Source organism: Thunnus thynnus, chromosome 9 (assembly GCF_963924715.1).
Source record: "Thunnus thynnus chromosome 9, fThuThy2.1, whole genome shotgun sequence".
Lineage (NCBI taxonomy): Eukaryota > Metazoa > Chordata > Actinopteri > Scombriformes > Scombridae > Thunnus > Thunnus thynnus.
Genome location: NC_089525.1, coordinates 26,600,559 through 26,623,720, shown reverse-complemented (window position 1 = coordinate 26,623,720; position 23,162 = coordinate 26,600,559). Strand labels below are relative to the sequence as shown.

The 23,162-nt window shown below is 37.6% G+C and overlaps 2 protein-coding genes across 2 annotated transcripts; one reads left to right on the top strand and one right to left on the bottom strand.

Annotated features, from left to right (window-relative positions):
* The first annotated feature begins 1,264 nt into the window (after positions 1 to 1,264).
* Positions 1,265 to 10,315, top strand: neil3 (nei-like DNA glycosylase 3). The gene is made up of 10 exons (XM_067599886.1): positions 1,265 to 1,494; positions 1,687 to 1,796; positions 3,407 to 3,541; positions 3,927 to 4,140; positions 5,071 to 5,145; positions 5,482 to 5,648; positions 7,471 to 7,634; positions 8,860 to 9,274; positions 9,587 to 9,767; positions 9,936 to 10,315. Exons 1-10 carry the CDS (start codon positions 1,390 to 1,392, stop codon positions 10,116 to 10,118), a joined length of 1,749 nt encoding a protein of 582 aa, XP_067455987.1. The 5' UTR covers positions 1,265 to 1,389; the 3' UTR covers positions 10,119 to 10,315.
* A 119-nt stretch (positions 10,316 to 10,434) lies between these two features.
* On the bottom strand, positions 10,435 to 22,538 carry aga (aspartylglucosaminidase). Its single transcript, XM_067599887.1, has 9 exons — positions 22,202 to 22,538; positions 19,637 to 19,790; positions 17,952 to 18,064; positions 16,932 to 17,044; positions 15,107 to 15,215; positions 14,684 to 14,759; positions 14,190 to 14,297; positions 11,970 to 12,103; positions 10,435 to 10,641 (listed from the first exon to the last, which is right to left on the bottom strand). Exons 1-9 carry the CDS (start codon positions 22,308 to 22,310, stop codon positions 10,541 to 10,543), a joined length of 1,017 nt encoding a protein of 338 aa, XP_067455988.1. The 5' UTR covers positions 22,311 to 22,538; the 3' UTR covers positions 10,435 to 10,540.
* Positions 22,539 to 23,162: the final 624 nt, after the last annotated feature.

Here is a 23,162-nt window from a genome sequence, read left to right as displayed (position 1 = left end):
TAATAGACCTTGAATAAGTGAGAAGCTATAACTTTGTTTAAATCATTATATGGGCCTCGAGAATAAACAATTTGGCATTTGATCACACTTGTACAGTACATAATATGAGAAAGTTAGTCTCCCGAGAATTGCAATGTGTCCTGTAAATGAGCCATTCAGGATAAAGACTTTGTATTCATTATTATCAAATCACATGGCAATTGCTGGAAACTTGATTATTTGATACTTTGCATTCAACACAATCAACACTTACCTATTAATCATTCAGACATGTGTACAGTAAATATATAATGATATCCAAAAAAAAAAAAATGTAGGTCCAACTGATCATATGTAAAGACTCTTCTGGCACACAATAAATATATAGATGAAAAAACAAACAAACAAAAAAACAAACCACCAAAAAAAAATCACATTGAGTCAGACTGCTAGAGCTCTGGAGGATATTGTTTTAAGTGAATACTCAAAAAGATTTAAAAAGAGTTGAGAACAGCTGGTAAAACCCAGTTTTACATGTTATATTAGATTGTAGACTGTCCGTATAGAGAAGGAAATAAACATGTTATTCGATTATGTGGAGATATCTCTCACCATGTGTTGAAATGTGTGTAATTAGCATACATTTAAATTACAGTTGTTGTTTTTTTTATCTCACTTGCTTTATGACATTACGTGTTTATTGCAGTTTTTGATGATCACTGAAGAATTAATGAATAAATGAATTAAAAGTGTTGCAAACTTATCCACTCAAATATATCAACCACTTACACGACATTGTAAGCTGAGTGACATTTTTGGACCATTTTTAGAGCTGCGACCATTAGTCAATTAGTCGATCAAAAGAAAATTAATCAGCAACTATTTTTATAATTGATTAACTGTTTAAGTCATTTTTTGAGTAAATATTCTTGATTTGATGAATAATTGGCTGCTGTTTCTTGTATTACATTCTCGGAAGTTAAATATTTCGGGGTTTTAGACTGCTGCTTGCAGAAAACAAGATATTTGATGACTTCACCTTGGCCTCTTGAAATGTTTTCACTGGGTTTCACATACATTTTTCAGTGTTTTCTGATGTTTTATTCACCAAGCGACTGATAAATTAATTGAGAAAATCATCAGCAGATTAATCAGTAATGGAAATATTTGCTAGTTGCAGCCCTAATTATTTTTTTAGTACAGACAATTTTCCAGGTAAGATAAATAGGTTAATGCACCTTTAACGGCACGCTCATGTAACTCCTATTTCCGGATACAAACCGTACCGCGCATGCTCCAAATTGAAGTCGGTGGCGGGGAATCGAGACAACAACAAACTTCAGTTAGTTTCATGTTTGGCTGCTGCAGTGCAGATTATTGTTAAATAGCTTTAAAAACCTTAACTCGAAGATGGTTGAAGGTCCTGGGTGTACATTAAACGGAGAGAAAATCCGTTCAAAAGTCCGGAAAGGACAGAAATTGAAAGAGATTAGAGGCAGTTTGACTAAACCGACGGTATGTAATGTCATGTTGTACGCAGCAAAAATAGCCTGTTAATCACCGAGTTAGCTGCCAATGTCTCTACTAAAACAAGATTAACTTATGACAACTTGAACTAGTTTTTGTGACTTCAGACCTCAGTGTAACGGTAACAAGCTGCGGTTTACTGCTACATGCTAATATTAACCAGCTTACGTCTATTTACAGAGAAACAGCTCCGAGGGAAATGCCTTTCAGAGTTTTTCTGGCTGTTCGTACACCGGTGTCGAAACCTTGGGGAAGGAGCTGTTCATGTATTTTGGCTCAAGAGCTCTGAGGTAATAGAGACTGTACACACTCAGCCAGACACTGTTTTCAAAGTAACGTTAAAGGACGAGTTCACAGATTTTCAAGTCTGTCTTAAAACAACAGTCACGTGCCCAAATGAACATTGAAATAGGTTTTTCTTGTTTTAATCATTCCTCCTGTTCTTACTGACCATTAGAAGATCCCCCCCCATAATGCACTTACAGTGTAAGTGATGGGGGACAAAATCTGCAGTCCTTCTTCTGTGCAAAAATATATTTAAAAGTTTATCTTGAAGTTAATATGAAGCTCCAGTCATCCAAATTAGTCAAATCAAGTAGATGTCTTTCATTGTTACAGTCTTTTTAGTGCCAAAGTCTCTCTTTTTGTCACTATACTTCCACTACAGCTCAACAGGGAAATGCAAAGAGGGAATTTGACACTAAAAAGACTAAATGTGTCAGATATCCACTTGATATGATTAACTCAGACTGCTGAAGCCTCATATAAGCTTCAAATAAACTTTTAAACACATTTTTGTACAAAATGACTGTGTGGGCACACTGTGGATTTTGGCCTCCATCACTTACATTGAAAGCACATTTGAAGGGGATCTTTTAACAGCCAGTATGAACAGGAGGAATGATTACAGTGAGGAAAATCTCTTTCAGTGTTTAAATGGGCACCTGACTGTTGTTTTAAGACAGACTTGAAAAATTGTGAACCTATCCTTTACCATCTAGCTTAGTAAATACAAGGTATATTACCTCTGCAAACATTTTTCTAACGTTGTTTTGATAGCTGCTACCAAATGTGGTGCCTCCATGGTGTTTAACAGGGTGACACATTTTAGTAGCTTTGATTTAGGTGCTCATTTAAGTAAACTTGTAAGTAATGTTATATTTTTGTTGGTGTTGTTTGTGTTTTTGTTTGCTGTATGTTTAAGTACCATAATAGTAATAAGTCATTAGGGTTCATTTGGTTTTTTTATCCTCGATGATTATATAAATGGGTGGCAGAAATTGATCAAATTCTCTATCTCTCTACATGTAATTTATATCAGAATATCAATGATGCAGTAAACCTGCTGGGAAAATCTATTGAGAAACGAATCATGAATAAAATAACCAGTCAGGAACGTCTGCTTTGGGCTCATCCAGTGAATTAAAGACTTGACAAATCAACACACTTCATCACATTGTTGTAAAAATCATATAAAAATACATTATGGTCATAATGAAGTCGTTTATTTACAACATTGACCACAATGGAGATAGTGAAGGGATGAGTACCACTGTATAATCTTTAATGGTTGACAAGTTTATATCACAGCATATATCGTCATATCACCAACCTTAATTGTAACTATAAATGGAGTTATGGTGTTTTTTTTTTAATCATCAAATAAAATCAATCAGCCCCCTAACACTTCTGGATTTATAGCTAAATTGGTGTGAGCAAGCCGGTAGTGCCATGGAGTGCCTGCTAGGATGGAGCCTGTGACATTTCTGTCACACAATGGAGTCTCCAACTGCCAGGCAAACCTTTCTGTCCTTTTGTTGTCAAGTCTAATATGAATTGAGACATCCTATCTTCACATGGACTTTGTCTTTTCTCTCTCTTCCCTGCTCACGTCCTTTAGAGTCCACTTTGGTATGAATGGATCAATGCGAATAAATCCTGCCGAGAGGAAGGATAGGAACGGCTCCATCCCAGCGCTCGAAATACACCTGACTAACGACATTGTATGCTTCTTTGACAGCGCCGTGGAAATAAGGTAAGGGGGACACAAGCCTAGCCTAGATAGATTGAGGTGACAGAAGTTCACCTTGGGGTATGAGTCCCATTCAGTGAGTATGTCCTACATTAGGCTGTTTCTGAAGACGGTGGCTATTGTTGCATGAAAAACACAGCCTTTTTGGCTCAAACATTTGTCCTGATCATTGACTCTAAGGTCCAGATGTATTGTTCAGTAGCCAGATAGATATTTATTTCTGTTGACTGAAAATGTCACCTATGCTGTTCCATCTCATAACACACAAACTGAAACAGAATATATGAGAGAAACAATTTCAAAATGTATAACCTCACAAGCACCCTAGTTGACCTCGTGGTGCACTTGCAGTAACAGCAGGCATATGTTTTCTACTGTGCGCCCGCAGGTTGACAGAAGACTGTGAGCAAAGGGTGAGAGCGATGCAGAGTCTGGATGTGTGCTCCTCCAAGTTCAGCTTCTCTCGTTCTGAGGAGGCAGTGAGGAGCCAAAGTAGCAGGATGCTCTGTGACGTTCTTCTAGACCAGGCCGTCATGCCGGGAGTCGGCAACATCATTAAAAACGAAGCCCTGTTTGACTCGGGCCTCCACCCAGCCGTGAAGGTACAGAAAGATGATGGATTGTGTTCAGCAGAGGAAGAGAAAAGAGGGTAAAAATGCAAGACAACCTTCACAGGAAAAAAAAAAAAAAAAGTTGAAACCCTTGTATTATTGAGTGGTGCATTACAATGAGGAGGTGAAAAAGGGAGAAGACAAACAAGCGCATTGCGGCACAGACATTCCTTCCCCTCTGTTCAGTTTGGAAATTGATTTTTTTCTTTTTATATATATAAATCTATGCAGTCTTAATTGAGACTCAAATGAGGGTTTTACCAGTGATTTATTCTCATTTTTCATCATGAAAAAATGTGAAAGATCTAATGTATTTCATTGTTCTTGAGGAATACTTTCATTAAGCAAACTATAGAAGAAAAATGTATTTTCAGAGTGACCTATCCACTGCCAGTAAGAGACTCTTTGCAGCATGAATACTTGTATTACTCAGCTTTTACCAGGGGCTCTGCTCTGCTAAGATGTCTGTCCCCCCTTAGAAAGTATTAGATGGGGTACAAGAATATAGCACACTGGACCAAAACATTAATCTAGGACTTTTGGCCTCTTCTTCTTCTGGAACCACTGAATCTTTATGAGCCTCTCCTCCGTTATTGAGCCCCTAGGTGTCCTGAAAGAGCTACAAGTGGTGTGCGCTTTAGATCTTTTTTACACTGTCTGAACCAGAGTCAGGTCCTTTCTGCATGAGCTGCAAGTCTTGGGAATAGATTGTATGTAATTTGTCTCTGTTGCATCATTTTAAATCCTTTTTTTTTCCCCCATTCTTGTCTGGTATTTTTTTTTATTGTGTGTATGCTTGTATTATTGATTTGCTGACTGTGAAGAGCTTTTAATCTCTGTTTTGAAATGAATGGCTACACAAAAAAAAGGTTTATTTACTGTCTAGCTGTGAACTGTAACTAACTGTTGCTTCGTTCTCAGGTTCAGCAGCTGAAAGAGGAACAGATCCACCACTTGGTGAAGATGACACGTGATTTCACTCTTCTGTTTTACAAGGTTAGACATTTTTATATGAATAGCAACACATGTTTTTTGTGTTGAATTTTTTTTTGTTGTAGATATTAAAGATCTGCTCGTGTATATAAAGATGGATACACAATTACTCTCAGTTATTTAGCTGACATGTCATTCAGACGGACTTGCAATAATGGATTAACTTAAACTCCTGTATTGAGCAAAAGTCAGAGCCTCACTGCCTGGAGAATAGATAAAACAAATATTCCTCTCCCTCCATGCATAATTGGCAAGTAAGGCAAGGTGAATGTTTTTTTTCTTGTTCTCTTTATCCTCATCTTTATATTCACTCTTGTCTGCCCTCCTTGTCTCTATCAGTGTCGCAAATCTGGCTCCCCACTATACAAACATTACAAAGTCTACAAGCGTCCCCAGTGCTGCCAGTGCTTTCATGTCATCACAGTCTGTCGTCTTGGAGACAACAGCAGGATGACTTACTTCTGTGAGCGCTGTCAGAAGGGAGATCCCAGCGGGGTTGACGTCAGGTAGAAACCCTCATAGACCTTTGGCACTTTGACTGAATATGTATTGTCTTGCATTCTTATAAGGACCGGTCCCCTGAAGGTTGGTATTGTTCATAAAATGTTTGATACCAATGATGTTTTCAGTACCTGAAGTAACTTTATATGTCATATTCAATTAATCAGATAATGCTGAATTGTTTTTTTTTTCCCTCATTAAAACATGTTTTCAATATATGATAAAACCTAAAAATCTTTTCGCAACACTACTTTTTTTGTTTGCTCTTCATACGTTTTAAAATTTCAAAGCCGGGGGGCAGCTGTGGCTCAGGAGGTAGGGTAGGTCGTCCATTAATTGGAAGATCGGCGATTTGATTCCTGGCTCCTCCGGTTCGCATTTCTTAGTGTCCTTGGGCAAGATACTGAACCCCAAATTCCTCCCGACGGCTGTGCCATCGGTGTTTGAGTATGTGTGTGTGTGTGTGAATGATTAGAAACTCCTCCTGATGAGCAGGCACCTCGCACGGCAGCCTCTGCTATCAGCGTATGAATGTGTGGGTGTGAATGTGGCATGTAGTGTAAAAGTGCTTTGAGTGGTCGGAAGACTAGAAAGGCGCTTTATAAATGCAGTCCATTTACCATTTACTTTTTAAACTTTAATACCCGTACGGATCAAAAAAAGCAACACGGTATAGCTAGGTGTCATTTTTTTCAAAACCTGGTCATTGTAGAAAGTTAAAAAGCCTTTTAGATAATACGTCACAAATTTAGAGAGGCCATCTTTGCAGGCAGATGGGCTTGGCAGGGAGTGGGAAGTGTTATGGGGGGAAATTAATGCGCATATAAGGTTGTGTTTGCCAGACAGGGCACAGGCTCAACACCTCCTGGGTTGTGTTTGAGCAAAGCTTTGCGAGGGGGTTAGAGCCTAAAGCCTTTACAACGCGTTACACAGCTGATAAAGCAATCTGTGAGGAAAGTTTCCTGAAAGCCGCTGCTACTTTCCTCCTCCATGACTGTTGGCATTGCAGATTTGCCTTCTTGTCAAACATAGTCTAGCTTTATGTCAGAGCACTAACATATATGCCTGGGGCAATTATATAAAACATATTGCCTTCTCTTTAACCTCTGCTTGAATTGCAAATGTTTATCTAGTTTAAATTTTCTTTTTCCATTTTCTATAATCAGATACAATAATAGTGGTTGAATAATTTATATTTGTTGCTTATTTTGCAAGTGCATTTCCTATGACTCATAAGAACAGTTTACATATGCACATACTGTAAATAATTCTGGACATATTCCTTGGTTAAATACCTTAACTGCAACTGTAATACAATGAAATACTAATTTGTATCACATTGACTGATATGGAAGAGTAATTTTCCAAAAATGGAAATACACTAGGTTGCCAGTTTATTAAGTTATCCAAGTTAAAAGTAGTGCAGTGAAGTCTAATACAATATTCCTGCAATAAATCTTACTTTCTTTAAAGTTATATTAGTGTTTGTTCAAACTGTTACAGAAGATGTTAATTCAACTTTGTCATTTTGGAGGCTGTGGTTTGTTAATTAATAAAAATGAGGCAGAAAAAATATTGAAAATATTTTTTAAGAACTAATCTACCCTTATTGATAGGAATAAAGCTACAAGGGTGTCAAGTTTTTCACAGAAATGTGCTAAATGTTTGTGTGTGTGTAGTGTGTAAATACACAATTCAAGGGAGCTTGTTTTTACACAGTAAGATTATTTCTGCTGCAGTGCACATGCTTTAATAATTGGTAATCCTATTTTAGCAACAAAAGTTTATTAAGTTCACAGTTGTCACTGTTGTTTTTCATTAATCCAGTAAACTCCCCGTAAGGAACAGTCTGATTGGCTGGGCCTACAATGAGGGAACCAATGACAATGTGGCAAAGAAGGAGGAGGAGGACTGGGCCTGTCAACTCTGCACACTCATCAACCTGCCAGCAGCAAAAGCCTGCGATGCCTGCCTCACTCCGAGACCTGAGGGTGAGTGAAATGTTCCATCTTCATAGTCGCTGAGTTTAATGCGGCAGCAGAACGTCCTTGTTAGCAAGAGATCAAATAATAGTAGTTTGCTGTTAAGCTGAATGATCCCATGTACAGTTTGTCATACACACTTGAGTACGTCTGAGCGAGGCACCATAACCCCATGCTGTTGAAATGACACTCCAGTCAAAAAGGCTGACTGCTCTGTGGTTGTTTCTGTATGTTGCTATGCAAGTAATGAGCATGTCTGTCAGTTGGCTATTTTTCTCTGTCTTGAGACACATTATGGCAGCAGTGAACTAGTATTTGAGAGAAATGTCTCTGTTGCAGCTGCCAAACAACACTTGAATGGTTTATTTTTTTATGTTTTTGATTTTCTTAGGATCACACTGCCAAATATCAAATAAAACAAATTAAAATGATAGCTGTATGAGTATCACCCAAGACCACAATTTGCCCATGGTTCATTCAGTTACTGTAAGCTTTCCAAGCATTGGTAACTTAATTTTCACACATCTGTCTACATTTATTTGACATCATCTGAGTTTTAATGCTGTTGTCCATAAAAGCTCAGAAAGGAGTAATTATGAATCCACTGGACTTACAAATATACATACATATGTACAAACCAGAATTTTTTTTACCTGACATGAGTGTGAGAAGTTATGACAAAGGTTGCATTTTTGGTTAAACTAGTCCATTAAAATCTGTTTCAATGGATAATGGACACTTAATTCTCCAAACTTGCTCTTTTTCAGTAATACCCTGAATTGCATTTTTATAGTTATCTTTATATCTTCTACTGATGACGCCTGAACAGCTCCACTAAAACAATTGGGGATTAAGTGTTTTGCTCAAGGGCACATGAATAGTAGCTGTCATGGGCAGGGAGAGCAATATTTATTCACAGCGCTCGTCTAATGACTTTGAAATCAGGCATTCTAGTCCACCATTACTGAGAGAATTTTCTTCTTTTGAAGTTTTATTACATGGTGACATATTTCACAGAATTTTACAGAAGGGCATCATCAGCACAAACAATTGTGTAACATTTTATTTGACTACATGGCAAAACAGTCTGCTGCTTACTGGTGAATTTTATGGCAAGCTAACCACTTCAAGCTAAAAACAAACCTTTTATTTTTATGAGAGCAGCAAGTGCATCAAAATAAACTGCAGCTGCTGAACATGAAATGAATTTCTCACTCTGGCTCTATCTCCACAGTCCACAAAGACAACATTAGCACTGAAGCATCACCCTTCACTACTGATTTGATGAAATACCCCTGCACTGCCTTTAAGAAACCACAAGAGGAGCGCAAAGTCAACTGGAGGTCTGCATTCGGGACTTCCACCCTTGTTTTCTCTGACTTGAGCAAGAAGCCAAAGCTTGTAAACTCCCCACTCTCCCTCGCCGGCAGTCATTTGAATTCCTTGGCGGCAGAGCGAGGTTTATATAAATACAGTGTCTGCCAAGGGACAACAAGCCCCAATTATGCCTCTGGTGGCTGGCAGAAGCAAAGTGCTGAGCTCTCCAATGGGGAATCACTGGCCTCCTACAGTCACCCATCCAAGAAAATGAGAATTGATCACAGTCCCATTCCCAGTAACAATGCTCAAAATGGAACCCCCAACTCAGGGTGAGTGACTCTCTCACTTGGCTATTCATGAATAAGTTTATAATAAGAGAAGTTTTTTGCAACTTCATGGAGATAAGTGGGATAAAAAAACCATCTGACTGTGGAATTGCTAATGCAAGATTGTTAAAAAAGTTCAGATTGATAAATTGCCATCATAGGATACATGTAAATATACTTATTACCAACACACATCATCACATACGGTTGAAGAGAGTTTGTTTGCTCACTAATAAAGGTTGATGTGACAGGTATTCTTGTGTTTTATTTTCAATTCATTTCAAACTAATAAGACTGTTTCTTCATTTCTGTCAGTACGCGCAAAACAGAAGCGACAAGCCGCAGCTCCTCCATTTCTTCCAATCCCAGTGCCCCTTGTTGTGAATCCCATCGTCGCCCGGCTGTCCTCAGAGTGGTCCACAAGGAGGGGGAGAATAAGGGACGACAGTTCTACACCTGCTCGCTTCCCAGAGAGACAAAGTGTAACTTCTTCGAGGTAAAAATGGAAAATAACTCATCTTTATGACATTGTGTAGCATGGAACTGTATAAATAACTATTTTTTTTCTAAAGTATCTTGGGTTTTATCTACAAATATTGTGTGTGCATCCAATTTAAACAACTAAAATAAAAGTTTACAACTGACTTTATTGTGTCTGTTGCAGTGGGCTGACTTGAGCTTCCCTACTTGTCACCATGGGAAACGATGCTTAATGAAGACAGTCCTAAAACTAGGACCCAACAATGGCCGGAATTTCTACACCTGTGGCTTTAAACAGGGTAAACAGTGTAACTTTTTCCAGTGGGCAGAGAATGGACCAGGGATATCAATCCTGCCTGGCTGTTAGAGTGTACATGTGTTTAGCAATAGATGACTTTTATAAATAAACCCTGATCCATACATGTTCATGTAAGTAAATGGATAAAGAGATACCTGGTAAATAATTATCTTCCTGTACTTAATGGAGAATATCAATCAACCATATGACCTTCAGATTACGCCCAACCACTTGTTAATTTGTATAAAAATGTTGTACCCAATCAAGTGTCTGTTTGCTTTTTTGTATTATATCTTATCCATGTCCATCTTTTAAATATGTGTTTTAAAGTTATAATGAGGAAGATTTGTGATAAATGTAATAAAGACGCAATTAAAAATTCAAGTGTCTTTTTTTTTCTAATCACAATTTATTTATGGGTTAAAACCAGAATCATTGGTATAAAAATATAGAGTGAAGACTGGTAACTCAATCAAACAATCATTATCAATTTAAAAGCAGTCCACAGATTTCAGGAGTGGTGTGTCTGACTCAGGGTTTGACACCATGTAGTGGAACTGGGAGAAGCCATGGACTTTGTTACAAGCTGCACCTTTGTAGATTAAAGAGAAAAAAAAATGTTAAAGGTGAAACAAAACTTCTACTTCGATCTAATTAAGGCTCAATTTAATAAATGTGATCTGTATATATATATATATATATCTGCTATTTCAATGTCAATGTGTCTGATTACTTACATATGTGTGATGTAATTTTTCATGCACACCATGTAAAGCAGACAGTGTGTGTGTGTACGTGGAAACAAGAACATTGTGTTTGTAGGGGTAAATGGATATAATACTTGAAACCTTTGTTTCTCTACTTCAGGTTGAAGAGGTTATCTTAGTTTGTAATGAGTTTTCTGAAGGAGGAGAGAGGCAAGAGAAACGGCATGCCACCTTTGCTACCACATTGATTTCAGACTTTGCAGCTGTTGTCATGTGAACAGAGTAATCGCTAAGTAGAACAAAATGTGCTGGAGTTTCAGTGACGAGTGGATGACAAACTGAAATTTGGGTCTTAATTGATTAACATTTTGGACTGATTTCACTTTTATTTAGATTTCTGACCCTCTATATTCTGCTCTATTTTACTTGAGAGCAAATTTAAATGTCACAAAATCACATCAAGTTTAACTTATACTTTTCAAGTCAAACATTACTCTCATGCTTATGGTCAAAGTACCAGTCATCATAATCTGTGTTAGATACTATAAAAAATGCATATATTCTTTAAGCATGTGTAGACTCAGTAATTTCAATATTCATATGGTGATTATTTTAAAAGGAGCAGAAAAATTACTGAGATTACAGCAACCTATTTTAGTTTTTTATTCATGCTAGCGGCCTGGCTATACAGATGACAAAGTCCATCATTGAGTTGGTCCAGACTGAAATATCTTAACAACTATTGAATGGATTGAAAGTTCATTCATGGTCCTAGAGGATGATCTTTGGTAATTCACTTGTGAATTATCAACATCTACAAGATGGATTGGCATAACATTTTGTGCAGACATTTGTGGTTCCTAAATGATGTTTTATAATGACTTTGCTAATCCCCTTACATTTCCTTTAGCGCTACCATAAGACTTGCATTTGTGGGGGTTTTTTTGTGAAATGTTTTAACAATTATTGGATAGATTGACATACAATTTAGTTCACGCAATTCATGTCCCTCACAGGATGAATTGTAACACTTTGATCCCACTTTTGAACTTTTCATTTAGCACTACCATCAGGTCAAAATTTCAGTTTTTCTAATACTTAACTTATAAATACGTCTGTCTACATTTCTGAAGTAAATGTTAAGTGTTTGTGTGCGTCGTGGTACTTCTTGGCAGTAACTGTACAGTCTGTATTTGTGAATCCAAACACTCACCATAATGGCCTGTTGTGTTAGCGCAGATCATCGCCCCAAAGAACTCAGAATAATGCTTCTTGATTCTGGAAATGGCCATCTTGCAGGCTGCCGAGGGATCTGCCCCAGCCCTCATCAGCTCCACAGCCAAGTAACTGTTGGCAGGATTTCATGCAGTACACATGAGGCAAACTAACAAGTGCTGTCAAGACCACCAACCAGGATGATGACAGGGATGTGCTTGAGATTATGACGTTGGATAAATCTGATGCAAAGAAATATGTCAGAAAACGCTGATTAAATGTGATTTTTTTAAAAATGTAATATTCCCATCTTGACTCCATGGCATGCATTGGGTGGAAAGTACAAAAGACTGTTATGACACAGCTTTTCAGGTGTTAACAAGTGCATAAAACCAGCAAATGGTGAGAAATTATAGTAATTTACCATCACCGCTATGCACATTATTTGCTTTACACACACACAATCGGCGCTATTAACTCCATCAGCCTTAGGTCAAATGTGTGAAAGAACAAGTGACACATCTGCAATTTCCTAAAATTGACTTCTCTAAGTATAGGATTTTAAGAAGTGAAATTTTGTAGGAACACTCACTCACTCAGTGAATATGTCTGACAGAATATGCTCCCTGTTAATGTGTATTTTTCCCCACACAAAATGGCAAGCAAACTCTTAAAAGGGAAGATTCAGGGCTTGCGGTTATAGGAATTAGGAACATACCAAAATTACATGACAGATGTATTTTTAAAAATGGCACATTGCTGGTGACGGTGTGTTACTTCTACATTTTGACAGTGACAGTTACAGACCATGGGTAGACTTGACATTTGTCAGTTAAAATACTGGGACTGCTGGGAAAAAATATGAGAGAATGAAGAAAAATTAACTCATGCATGCACACAACTATTAACAAGGTCTTCTTGAAAAATGCAACTCCTAAAAGTTGAATTAGGAAACTGGTAAGGCTGGGTGTGACTATAAATGTAAAGCTGAGTACAATTTAAAAAAAAAAACACACAGTATGTCAGTCAGTATGCCATCCCGAATAAATAAAGCTTAAAAAAAAAACCCTTCTGAGTCTTCCACATTCTCACAGCCTGGAAACAAACAGGCTTTACTGAAATCTAGCCTCTTCTCTGGGATGTACAAATGACAGTTTTGGGGCAATGTAGTCACACCTCCACACTTCATAACTATGGTTGCACTTGCAGCAAGAGGCTCAAACCAGAAATTGGTTGTTTATTATTCACAGGTGTCACCTGTATTCACTGAAACTATAAGCACAATGCTTCTGTCAAGAAAAAAAAAGACACATAACAGCCCTATTATTCAAAAAGGTGGGTGGGAGATAAACCCTGAATGTGGTGCACAAAGGAGTTAGGATCCAGTCGACATGTCTAATGGAAAACTATTTTAAATAATTTTTAGATACATTTTCCACTGCAGGAGAAACCATGGAGTGGATGTAATCTGGATATACTCCTTTAGATACTGTTTACAGTGCAGTGATCAAGGTGTTCTTACTGGAGGTGAAATTTTCTCTCTCTTTTATGTTGCACTACTTGTATGACCTTTGAACAATCTGTTAAAAATCTCACATTAAAAAATAGACCCTCTTTCATACTAACTGAATGCTTTGGTGGATCCTTTTTTTCTGAGACGAATAAGGTGAAAATAAGATGGAAAATTACTAGTTTTGCGTGACATCTCACCGAGTTGGAAGGAAGAAGTGTTAGCTGTGTGTAGCTGTTCCAAACTGCCACACAAAGGCACAGTGAAAAGCCTGCTGTCAGAGCAGTGGGGTGTGGGGGTTGCAATATTGTTTTAATATGGGACAACGGCACGTATTTTCAGAAAGCATCTCCTGGAAGGCATTCATAGTACTGTACTTGTTTGTACACACAACTGCACAAATGAATGGCAGTTACTATGTGAAGTTGGTATCAATGTTGGATAGTCAATTCCGGAAAATTACAGAAATTCCCCAATTCAGACATTGGAAAGTTGTGACAAGCAGTTCTGATGGAGTACACATATACTGGTGCCTTCAGTAAAGCTCAATATTTAGGTCCAAAGGTTTCTGACCTTCCCTCTACATGTTCTATGTATTTTGTGTCTTAGACACTGTAATTTTCCTCCATTCAGTAGTGCACCCAGTGACATACGGTAACAACACAGGAAAAGACATTTTTAATTTAATAGGACCAATGGCTGAGGTACCTTGGTAGAAAGCGCATCATGATGTCTCCGTCTCCAGTAGCAGCAGCACCACCAGCTGAGCTGTCTGCATAGGCTCCTGCTCCAGCAATAGGAGAGTCCCCAACACGACTGCAAGCATAATCAGGATTTAGACACAGGCACTGTATACTGGCTTTCAGGGAGCAAAAGCAAAAAATAATAATACAGCAACTATAAAATAGTAAATGCGTATGTCTCTTGAAGATGCAAACAGTGGCTACATTATTACTACCAGACAGAAAGTGAAGTTAACATATAAGCAGCCTGCACTGTAAAATTTACAGGAATCTCTCAGTAAGTAATGTAATTAATTATGGAAATAGGTTAAAACAGGTTCAATTTCTCTCTGACACTTGAACAACTTTCTTAAAGGACCAGTGTGTAGCACTGTGTGTAGCACAGTGTGCAACCAACTGAACTGAGTCATCATGCTGTGACATAAAAAAAAGGAAAAATGCTACAACAAGGCTACATACCCTGGAACTTTGTGAGTTAGTCCATTGGTTGATGTGCCAGCAGCCAAGTGACCATCTTGATCAAGAGCAATCATCCCTGGTGCAAAACAAAAGAAGTGGTAACAAAACCTAACATCAGAAGTCCATGAGCAAAACATTAAATCCATACCTACTTCAGGGGCACTGATAAGCTCATTCTGTTAGTCTAACTCACACTTAATTAAAGGGGACATTTCAAAGAAGGATTAATTAAACCTTTTTTGTTATTTAGACAACTCCCTAGTAACCACTGCTTTAGTAAGCCTGTACATGTTCCTTTTTGGCACGTTCTGCTGTTATAACTTCTCTCATCCCTGTCTAGTTTCAATGAAGTGCTAAAATACTAAACGATAACATGCCTGAGGAAAGCTGACTTCACATTCTGCGTAAACGGATAAAACCTACCTATGGTGTCGTGGGAGCGTGTATTTGCATGTTGTGCCCTTTTGTTCTGTTTCAGCATTGCCCTGGGCTTGTAGGGTCCACATGACTTGGAAGGATCTGGAAAGACATTCTTTTGACAGGAGATAAAATGTCATTATTGTTTGGATGGTGCCATTATCCTGAGACTTAATAGCACATAAGCAACTCATGTTGATCTGCAGGCATTTGCTTTGATTTGCTGCGATGAAATGAAATGAAGCTACTATCCCTAAGTGTTGTTTCTGGTGATTGGACCATCACATGAACAAAACAACCCAGTTTAAATGTCAATGTGAGTTGTGTGTCTTTTAACAGCCAATAACAGTTTTTAAGACACAGACAGCCTACTGTACCTGATCATTCATTGTAAGTTGTTCTGGATAAAGTGTCAGCTCAGTGCACAAGATGTGAATATCTATCAGAGTGCAATGTAGTTTGACAAAAGGTTTCCCTGTTTCCCTAAAGGCTTCTTCTCTGCTCTTATTAGTGACTGACTGTAACAGCCTGACCTGCAGGAAGGTGTGAAAAGTTCATTCAGTACCTTCTATTCCTTTGATGTTAGAGGTGAATCGAAGTCTGCTAAAAATTTTAGGTTTCATTGAACGGCCTCAAAACCTGTGAGTTCTGTAACCCCTTCATAAAATTTAGACATATCTGTCTGTTTTCAGATGATGTCACTGCCAAATAAGGAGTAACACAATTTAACATGTGATTTAAGTGCCATAAAAGGTCAATTTGAATGTTAAAACAATGGTCTCTTCATATTAGAGTGTGTTTCTGTACCAGCATTACTTTTCTACAGGGTTCTCATCATTCCTTAAGTATAGCAAAGTTGGGATCAACTAGTCTGCTTCATGAAAGTGCTTGTGCGTTATTCATGAAACAAAGTCTGTTATATTCCATTTCATGAAGGTGAAGGTCAAACCCTTGAAAAAAAGTTCTCTTTAGTTATAAATAATACAGATGTAGTTCTCCGGTGACCTTAGCAAAATTTTCAAAAAAGCAAACACGAATAATTTGTTTACAAGGTAAAAGGGGAGTAATGACACCTTACTACAAATTCTAACCCTGCTGCACATGGAAACATGGGTTTGTTTAGGACTGTATAACTACTGATTTCTGTATTATTTTGAAACTTACATCAATTATACGATTCATGGCAGTATTGAACGTATATATATGTATGGACACTGATTACTTAGCGCTCTCATCTGTTTACAGTATGTCTTGTACCATTTGCCTCTAATTACTGCAGAATGTTTTTTTCTGCCTCTCCATCTGTGTAAATAAATAAAACTATTTATTGGCAGAAAGAGTTGTAGAGAGACTTGGGACCAGAAGGTCTAAAGTTGACGACTCTGAACTAGCTGGGGGAAAAACTTGGATGGTAGAAGGTCTGCCGTGTCTCTTCGAACAAGGCACTGAACTCTTAAGTCTGGCAGTCGAGCTGCTCAGTGGCCATCGGCAGACGACTGTCTTTGTACTAGGCAGCCCCAAGTGTAAAATGGTTTAAATTTGCTCAATAGAACAGTGTATACTCTGTCTGGATTGAAAGCAGCTGACTTAAAAGACAAAAAAAAAAATGTATTCAAGATTTTTGAGTATTATTGGTAAGAGGAACAGGATGGTTTAAAGAACAGCAACAGTTCAGCCCTGTAGGGCATCACCTCTAACACAAAAACTGACTTCTTATGAACTACTTTAGTATGCTTGTCAATTTCTCAGCTTAATATCAATCTTTTAGTAGCAGCATGCCTTTAGCCAACACAAGTGAGAAAAACACACACTCTTATACACATGCACACACCTTTCGATAATTAGGTTGGCAGTTGCCCTTCAGCCACTCTGAGAAAATATTCACAGATTTGTTGGTAGTCAGGTCTTCTGCAACGAAGCCCATGTTCTCAGCAAACATAGAAGCTATGAAGAGAGAATACTTTCAGGTCAAGTTAGACATTCTTGTCCACAGTGACCTTGAGTTATAAGAAAACAAAGGGTCACAAACAACGGTGGGACTGGAGGCAATTTCATCTCATTTAGGCTTGTGGTTCTGGGCTGTGAAAGAGGACAAGTCTTACATCGCTACTGCTCTGAACAGCAGTGACCTTACCATTCTTGTAAGAATGATGTTTCAATTCGGATGAATAGAGCCAGAAGAATTACATTTCACTGGGATAAAATAAGTTGTTCTTAGGATTTATTGATATATGAGCAAAATCATTTAATTTAGAAGACCGTCACCACACTAGCACAAAAAGTTTTAATATTGACCTTCCTTTAAATGACTTACAGGGAGGTGAGCTATACCCACTTATTTGCTTTCATAAAAAACTAAGGCCTTGATACTTTGTACTGGACTATCAGTCTGACAATAAAGGTGAACTGAACTGAAGTGTATGCATTTCTTTTCCAAGCTCTTGTCTGTTACATGATCATTCTATTTATGTTCATAGCATTATAGCTCTGATTCATCCATTCAATAATAACTGCTTACATCAGTGAACTAGGGATTAAAGCTTGTTCAAGTGTGGCAAAAACCGCACATTACACAAGCGACTAAAATGCTTTGGCCCTAATGTGACAAGTGCCAGATAAGGATAACTAATGCAAATTCAAATATCAAGGTGTCCTTTTAAAAACTAATGCATTTCTTTCTGAATAGACTTACGTGGCTCTACATTACTGAATTTTTAAAAGAGCTTGGAGAAAGTGTTTCTGTTGATCAGTAAAGCAAATGAACGTGCAGTGTATACAGTTTGCACACACATGTATATACTGTATGTTGTTTAAATTTAAACAATGTCATTTTAACATCTAACTGACTCACCTGACTCTCCCACTAGCAGTGTTTGTTCGGTGCGCTCCATCACAGCTCTGGCGACTCCGATGGCATTCTTGATTCTTCTCAGGTCTGCGACAGCACCCACCTCCATTGTATCACTGCTCACAAAGGATACACTGAATGAACACTCCTGTTAGACACAATCAGTGTCTGTATGAAGAGGCAGCTATTAGTCCATGACCTTTATAAACGAGTATAAAACTGCAAGGGAGCGTAGGGGTGACCCTCTCCCCACCCTTCTAACCCCTCTTCTGTCAAACTTGAGGTATAGTGATAAGTGATAAACATAGATGATCAAGCAAATTAGACCAGTGATGTGATACAAACAGTGTTTCTCGTAGGGTTTTTAGTAGCAATGTGGTGTAAGAATAAGAACAATTGCATTTCTGATATTGTGGTTAAGATTAGCTAATTAGCCAAATGAATTCACACAATTCTATGCAGGTTAACATTATAGTGCCAGAAGGTTGTGATATTTATACATTAGATAACATACTGTGTGACTATTTACAACAATGATATCTTGTGTACGGTTAAGACAATCTAATGCAACAGCTCTGCAATCAATACATCTGTTAAACTTTCAGTATTAAGTTTATTTTCTTGTTGACACTGTGTCAGAGTGGAGTCAAATCTGTAATCTAGTGTTGTAAGATGTGTTTGTGGTGGTGGTGTTGTAATGGATTGCATTATTTGGAAAGCTGCTTCTAATGGTTATCCACCAAAAGAAAAACTAATGCTGCAAGAATTGCCACAGAGTTGAGTCAACTCCTCTCTGACACAAAATCAAAAATTGAACATAGTGTAGGGTTTTTACAGACAGAGTATTTATTGCAGGGCTGTTCGATTGGATTGCATTAAACTGTACAGGTGTTTCAATTCTTGTGCTCAGTGTGTACAATATGTCTGCCGGTGATAACTATTTCTTATGCATTAAATTGGATTGTGTGTGAGACTATCCTTTTCCTCCCTAATGTATTCATGACTGTCTAACCTAAAAAATAAAAATTCTTGCAAAACGTAAAAAAAGAACATTCCACAGAGTAATAACAAGCACCTTGCTGCTTGCCTTTTGTCTGTTGTTGTGAGCTGACATTTGCCTCCCATGACAACTTTTAAGTTTGTAAATGTTTCTGTTAAAGGATTTAATAATTGGAAACCTTTCAGATCCTAATGAGACTCTTAATTAGTGTGTTATTGTGGACAGACTCACTGGAAAGGTCAACCAGATAAGCCTGTAAATGTTAAAGATGCATAGACGAGCATACAAGCGTAGCTGTAAGACATTTAAACAGTATGTTGACAGCTGCAGGTGCCTAATTAGAGTGATCAAGATCTAGGTCATTTTCAATTAGATCTAGGTCATTTCTGATTAAAAATAACAGTCATAAACATTCTTCCATACATTTATAGCCATGTCTTTCTTCACAATAAAAGCACTGATTGAGATTTAAGCATGTACCAAAAGTGCTAAAACTGAAAATTTGCATAATTGGATGTTGGTTTAATGGTTTACACAGCTAGATGGGAACATAACAGCTGCTAAATCACAATAGCCTACAAAAATATTTCTATTTCCATGTCATCTATCTTTCCCACTTCTTATATATATACTGCATTTATTTTTACCATGCCATTTACAAATTGTGGGATTTATATCCATGGTTTACCCGTTCATGATCATGGCATCCAGCGTGGTCTCTCCAGACTCATCTGGGCTCCCGCCATAGCCTACACTGCCATCACACTGCTCCATTTCACAGCGGGCACATCCCATCTCCACTGCATCCAACACTGAGCCACCAGACTGCAGGACACTCCATGCTATAGTAGAAAACAGAACACAGTGAAACATACGATATGCAATATAATACAAAACAGATTATGTACCCACGATTATAGGCAATAAACACCCTCAAACAATCAATTAACTTATGCTGTTGTGTTCTTTCAAACATTTGGCAGTTTAACCTTATTTTAGAGAACGGAGGGTAGGGTCACTCTGTACTGCAAATCTAGATTTGACTTAGAAAGGCTGAGTTTCAGAAACACATTTTGCAAGCAATATTTCTTGGTTGAGTGTTACATGTAATATGCAATAAATATGTATTGAATTTAGGTTAAAAAAAAGTTTATCTTTCTCATCTTATAGAAGATAAACAGCAATGATCTCCCAACCCCACTCATTCGCTCTTGGAGATCATTCTGTTATTTAGGGTTAAATAATGGCAATGAATTATATCCATTTGCCAAATCTACATATCCGCATAAATTAATTAAAAGTTCAGATGATGCATTAGATGACCAGTACAATACATTCCTAATAAACAGAGAGCTGACAACCATTTGGTCACTGATCCCTTAAGTGCCCATGGGGGATCAAAAGACCAACTGGTAGCACCGCCACCAGCTTGCCACTAAATTCTCAGACCATTACACAGTATTCAGCAGGCTACTAACCACACATTTCTGCTCTTATCATTTATGATTCTTCCATCTAGAAATTCTGCTCATCTACAATCTTTGGTAAGTGCACTTGTCTCAAGATATAATTCTTTAAATGTATATATATCAAATTAAGTATTACAGTCTTTCTCCACTTAGAAAGTACAGCAGAAGCATGAGATTAGCCTGCTAATGTCAGCTGGTTCTGTAAGCCCCCAAAGGAAAACAGATCTGCATGGATGGATCAATAGTGGTGGCTTACAGACTACACTTTTAAATATCTACCCACAGAGCAGATAGCAGGCTACTCTTTTCATTTTCAAACCTACCTCGGGGAAAAGAAGTGATGTACATCGGATAAATTAAGAGGTATCCATCTATCAAATGGTGAGATTTTTAAGTTAACTTTGATCATGTAAAGATTTGATCTGTTACTTGGAATGATCTGAACACCATTTCTATCATTTTTTTTCATGTTGAGCTGTGCACCTGGTGGAAATCCACTTGACAGATAAGTCGCAAGCAATGCTGAAAAATTTTCAGTTTCAATTTGAACATGTCCAATGTATCATCCTACTAGAAATCAAATAGAGTGAGGGCAGACCTGGCAATGGCAGTTATGAAGCTTAGTGGGTTCTGCCCATTTCCTATCCCCATATAAGTCTCTGACGGTCTTACATACTTGTACGGTTAAGCTGTATTGAAGTCACAAGTATGTTGCAAAAAAAAAAAGCATTTTATAACAGTGTGAGGAAGAAATCCTGAAAATAGTAGTTATGGACTCTGCCAGGGATTCACACAAATAACACCTTCACACACACACTCTTTTTGTCTGTGTTTCCTTTTATGATGGAAAATTGGTCATTAGGTTTGATCTTGCAGTAATAAATACAAATTTCTAGCGCTAAAGCTAACAGTTAATTATCAACTAATCTACTGATCATTTTCTGTTGTCAATTTATGGAAAGTACTGATACATGCTCTTCACAATTTCCTAAAGTTCAAGATGATGCCTTAAAAGGTCTTATTTTGTTTGACCAACAGTTCGAAAACGAAAGAGATTCAATTTAATATCATCACATATGACAAAGACAAGAAGCAAATCCTCGTATCTGCGAAAGTGGACAGAGAATAGTTGGTATACTTTCTTGATAAATGACTTCAGCGATTAATCAATTATCAAATAGATGCCAATTAATTCCCAGCTGATCCACTGATCAAATAATTAACTAATCCTTTCAGCTCTAAACAGTTAATTAGAATTCTGTCCTTCATTGTGCACACAGATAATACATCTACCATGAAACTACTTTTCAACAACATTTATTTTTGTTTTTCGACTTTAACCAGCTGCGTGATGAGTCATCTCATGGTGGACAAATTGCCTGTGCCCAGTACAAGATGAAGAATCCATTCATAAAACTACCACCGCTGTTCTGCAACTTGATGGACAGATAGTTATGTATGTATTTCACAGCTTTCTGAGAATGGCAGCATGTCAGTGTCAGCAGGAGGGCAGCTGCTACATCCAAACTCTGCTTCTCTGCCAAGTGTCATGGCTTTTGTATAGTTTGTCTGCAAGCTTGAATAATTGTAGGCACCGTTGGTGGGTTTAAATCCTTAAACCCAAAATGGTTTACATGCGGTTTACATTGTACTGTGCACATTTTTTAACAATGTGAGGCTGCGTAATGGCCACCAGGGTGGGTGTGAAGAGGCATTTCTGGACTTTTGGTCATATCACATGATTGGAGTGAGTGAAACTTTCAACAGTTCCGGTATAAACATACCTGCAGCCGTTGCATTCTTGAATGGCCACGTATTGATAACGAGAGGTAACGATGCATGTCCAAGTGGAAATAGAAACGTTAAAGTGTAAATCAAGAGCGATGTAAACATTTTGTCATGAAAACAAGTTGCTGGAACATTACAGCGACACAAATGGCTGATATGTCTTATTCATTGCAATTTTTCACGCCAACGTTGTAAGCTCTCCAGCAGGCTACCAAACAGAGTAGGTTGTTACATCTAATATTTTGTAAAAGAGCTTTCGCCGTAGAGAAAGGCTGCACTTTGGCTTCAAGAAACGTTACATTCAAACTTCCTTGTTGTGTCACGTGCTGAGTGGGCGGGTTCTTTCTTAAAGGGACAGTGCAAATACGTCGGCGCAATAGGAACTATGTCATGCACTTTATGGTAAGTGGCTTTTTGATACAAATAACCTGCTTAATTTTTTTTTTTAAAATGTATGTGAATATAATTAATGTATTTAACCAGTACAACGGTAGCCTAATTAATATGTACCAGACATTTGGCAGCAACAATTTCAGCACTTATGTCGTGGTGGAAATTTGGAAATTAAATAACTTTGGGAGGATAACGCTGTAACTGTATCATCAATGTTACGGTAGAGGAATTCAAATAATTTTGACTAATTTTGTAGAGCAGTTTAGCCTATACATATTTTAAGTCAAGTCAAGTCACATTTATTTATATAGCACATTTAAAAACAAAAGGAGTTTACCAAAGTGCTTTTTACAGTTAAATTATTAAAACAAAAAAACAGGGATTTAATAGGGATTATGTTCTAAGTAATAAAAGTAATATTTTCTCAGTATTAAGATAGCCAACTAAACAAAAATATGTTAATTTTAGACACAAATACCGTACAAGTGGTACAGGTAATGCAGTTGGTATTGTCATTATTATGACTGTTAATACTGGTCAGTTTGTAGCATTCTATCAAGCTAA